General features: G+C 33.4%; 1 protein-coding gene across 1 annotated transcript; it reads left to right on the forward strand.

The window, feature by feature from the left end:
* The first annotated feature begins 371 nt into the window (after window positions 1-371).
* Window positions 372-3121, forward strand: LOC102605275 (putative uncharacterized protein DDB_G0286901). The gene is made up of 4 exons (XM_006344158.2): window positions 372-444; window positions 797-848; window positions 975-1050; window positions 1765-3121. The coding sequence occupies exons 2-4, from the start codon at window positions 810-812 to the stop codon at window positions 2892-2894; spliced, it is 1245 nt and encodes a 414-aa protein (XP_006344220.1). The 5' UTR covers window positions 372-444; window positions 797-809; the 3' UTR covers window positions 2895-3121.
* The last annotated feature ends 817 nt before the right edge of the window (window positions 3122-3938 follow it).

The raw sequence follows: 3938 nt of genomic DNA on the forward strand, positions 1-3938 counted from the left end.
TGTTCAAAATAAAAACCATAAATATCAGATAAAATCAAAGTTAAAAAATACGTTTATGTATTATTTGTATTATATGTACCGATTAAATGTAAATTGTGCCAAAAAATTTATATCAAGGATAAATTGCTTACTAACAAAGGTAACTTTATACCTATAAGGACTCAAATCCAAAATCTCCAATTAAATAAAAAAGAGTACTTACCACTCTACTCCGACACTCGTTGTATATCATAGAGTTGATAGATATAGCATGTGACAAAGAGGACAGGGATAGAATCAGCTTGTCAAGTCACTGTTCTTCATTTCAAATTAAATAAAAATTATATTTTTTTATCTTTTGTTTTTTTCACAGTATTTAACATTAAATCACATCATCTCTCAATTCAGAGTTAAAGCTAATTCACTATACAGCTTTGCTTCATTCTACACTTCTCCCTTTTCTCTGTAAGTTAAAAGTCTTCAACTTTTTTCTATTTTTCAATCTTTTGTGTGTTTGCATTTGTTTTGTTTGTTAAAATGTCTCTCTTCCCTTTTTTAAAGACACCCCATATGCTTTTCTTTGTTTTTTATTGAGTTCAAGTGAAGAAAAGAGGGAAAATTAGTGGGGAAAAATGGAATCTTGAAACATCCCATTTGCTTTTCTTTGTTTTTAATGAGTTAAACTAAAGAAAAGAGGGAAAAAGAGTTGAAAAAGATAGAATCTTGAAACACAAATAGTCTTTTTAACCTCCCACATTTGCCTATTTTAATATGTGTTTGTAGTTTTGTGTTTATATTTTACTGTTTCCTTTTGTAGAACTTTTGAAGATATGACTAAAGATGAAGACTTTAAGCTACTCAAGATTCAGGTATTTGTTCCCCTTCGTAAAAAGTTGTGTTTTTTTTCTGTTTTCTTGAAAAGTTATTTGCTTGTTTGTACCCACTTTTTGGTTTAGGCTAATAATTATTTAAGCATTTTTTCTTGGTTTTTTTAGACTTGTGAGCTCAGAGTGAACATACATTGTGATGGTTGCAAGCAGAAAGTCAAGAAGCTCCTTCAGAGAATTGAAGGTGCCTTGCTTTTTTGAGATTATTATAATATTTGAGCTTTTTCTTAGTTTTATTCTTAAAAGTTCACTAACAACTTTTTCTTGCATTTTAGGATGAAATGGTTTTTTTTTCTGAGATTGTTGTAAAGATTCTAGCTTTTTCTTAGTTTCATTCTTGAAAGTTGATTAACTAAATTTTCTTGCATTTTGGGATGAATTAGTTGTTAATTGAGTGATTAGTGTTTCATTAAGAATTTATGTCATGAAAAGACTAGAAATTGATATTGTTTGATGATATTTTTCTACTCTCCTTGGGGTTTTGGTGTTTAATTATTGTTAAGCATGCTTGTCTTTTGTCATAACTTTTATCACTATTTGAAGATAGTTGTAAAGATTGTACCCTTTCTCAGATTTTTGTTTGTCAAGTGTTCACTAACTTCTTATTTTTGCATTTTGAGATGATATAATAAATTAATTGAGTGAATCATGAAAAGACTAGATTTTGGTGTTTTTGATGATTTCTTACTTCACTTAGCCATATGGGGTTGTAAAGATTATAGCTTTTTCTCAACTCCTTCCTTGAATGTTTGATCATGTGTTATGTTTTTTTATTGGTGTTTACTAACTGCTTTTCCTTGCCTTGTAGAGTGTATGAGTAATTCATTAAGTGATTCTTGCTTCATTAGTTCCTTTTGTTGTATGTTTAATTTTGAAGGTTGTTGTTTAATTGTCATAGGTGTTTACCAAGTAAACATTGACTTTGAGCATCAAAAAGTGACTGTTTATGGTAGTGTTGATTCTGGGACTTTGATTAAAAGATTAGTCAAGGCTCGTAAGCATGCGGAGCTCTGGTCTCTGAATAACACTAATCCAGCTCAGAAACAACAAAATCCCAACTGCATCAAAGATAACAACAAGAACAAGCAAAATCAAAAGCAACAAGGTATAATCAAGAATCAGCACCAGCAAAAGTTCAATCTTGTGCCGGAGGAAATTGATTATCTCGATGAAGATGATGATGATGAGGACGACGATGGTTTTCCTGAGGAAGAGATGAGGTTTGTGAGAGATGGAGCAAGACAAATGGCTATTCTTAGACAACAACAAGCAGAAGCAAATAACAAGAAAGCTATGGCGGCTGCTATTGCTAATGGGAAAGTTAACAACAACAATGTTGCTGCTCATGGCAAGAAAACTGGCCCTATTCAGAATATGCCAATGAAGGCAAATCCCGGATGTGGTGGCATTGACCCAAGGACAATAAATGCTATGAAAATGAACATGAACAATGCTGCTTCTGCTGCTCAATTAGGTCCAAATGTCAACCTCAACGAGGCTGCGAAAATGGGAATGGTCGGAGCAAAGGACTTAAACGCAATGATGAATCTTGCTGGTTTTAATGGGAATAACAACAATGGTACTACTACTACGAATAACAACAACAACAACGTTGCTGCATTCTTGAATGCGAATGGATTTCAAGGTCATCAAAACAATGCTATACCGGGATCTTTATCAACTGGTGGTCATCATCATCCATCATCTGCCTCAATGCTAATGAACATGAACAATGGAGGCCAACAACAACAACAGTTCAATCCATCACAAATGCTAATGAATTTTCAAAACAGGCATGCTATGCAACATCAACAACAACAACCTCAGATGATGTACAATCGTTCACCTCTCGTTCCTCCAGCCACTGGTTATTACTATAACAATACCAACAATAATTATGGCCAAGTCCCTTACACTACTTATGCTGATCCTTACTATTACACTTCTGCTGCTGCTAATGCTGATCAATCTGCCACTAATACTCATATGTTTAGTGATGAGAATCCTAGTAGTTGTAGTATTATGTGAGTTGGTTTTTAGTGTGTATTTTGTAATGTGGGAATTGAAGTAATGGTCTGAGGATGAGGAGTATTTTAGGTCCTCAAAATCTTGTTCTAATTAACATCAGAAGATATATGATGTTTAATATGTATTTTCTAGCTACTTGCTACAATTCTATATATTGTTGTATAATTCTCCTTATTTAAGTAGTTTGTATTATTATTATGAAGATAGTGGAAGATTATGTTTTATTAGCAATGTATGTTTTATGTGTTTTTGATGAATATATAGTCAACCAAGACTTGGATATTTAAGATTTGAAGTATTAAAATGGTATTTTGAAGTTGTATGTATTTCTTTATTCTAAATTGAAGTTTTGGTGTTGATTTCAAGTCTTGGTATGGAAACGTCTTTACTAGAGAGGGTCTTCCCTCTCACATGAGATTTTGTAATGTGAATCAGACCAAGGTATGTTTTGTGGTTTTGAGGAAAGTTGAGTCAGCTTAGATTAGACATGGTGTGGAGTGTTTTGGTACTAAAAATGGGAGTTTGAACCGACAATGATTGTGATGGAGTAGTACGTACTTCTTTAATATTAATTGAGATAGAGGTCTTGATTTTGAGTCTTGAATTTGTTTTACCTCTCATGGGATTTTGTAGTGTGAATTAGGCCTCAATATGAATATCAAACATTAGTCGATAACCAACACAAAATGGGAGTTTGAAGAGACGAGGTGTGACATTGGGCAATGTAAAGGTTGTAAGAATTTTTGTTTGTGTTTGGACAGATGAGCAACTTTTGTGTGTACAGCAAAAATATAAATATAGGGAATGGTTTGTTAGGTGGATTGGCACGCGCAAATCACGTGGTTGCTGTGAAATTTATGTCACCTTAATATATATGGACCACCAAAAGTTAAAGAAATGCTAGGGAGTGGGTATATATTTGTGTCTTGTAATAAAGTTTACTTTACTAGTAGTTGAGAGTAGGGGACATACTTGTGTAGGTACACTTTCCAACAAGTGGATTGATCATTTGGTACCCCCCCCCCCCCCCCCCCCCCACACACC

This window comes from Solanum tuberosum, unplaced genomic scaffold (assembly GCF_000226075.1).
Source record: "Solanum tuberosum cultivar DM 1-3 516 R44 unplaced genomic scaffold, SolTub_3.0 scf00051, whole genome shotgun sequence".
NCBI classification, from domain to species: domain Eukaryota; kingdom Viridiplantae; phylum Streptophyta; class Magnoliopsida; order Solanales; family Solanaceae; genus Solanum; species Solanum tuberosum.

Coding starts and splice junctions, on each gene's coding strand:
- LOC102605275 (XM_006344158.2), top strand. CDS start 810: ATGACTAAAGATGAAGACTTTAAGCTACTCAAGATTCAG. Junction 849..974: donor TTAAGCTACTCAAGATTCAG/GTATTTGTTCCC, acceptor TGGTTTTTTTAG/ACTTGTGAGCTCAGAGTGAA. Junction 1,051..1,764: donor GCTCCTTCAGAGAATTGAAG/GTGCCTTGCTTT, acceptor TAATTGTCATAG/GTGTTTACCAAGTAAACATT.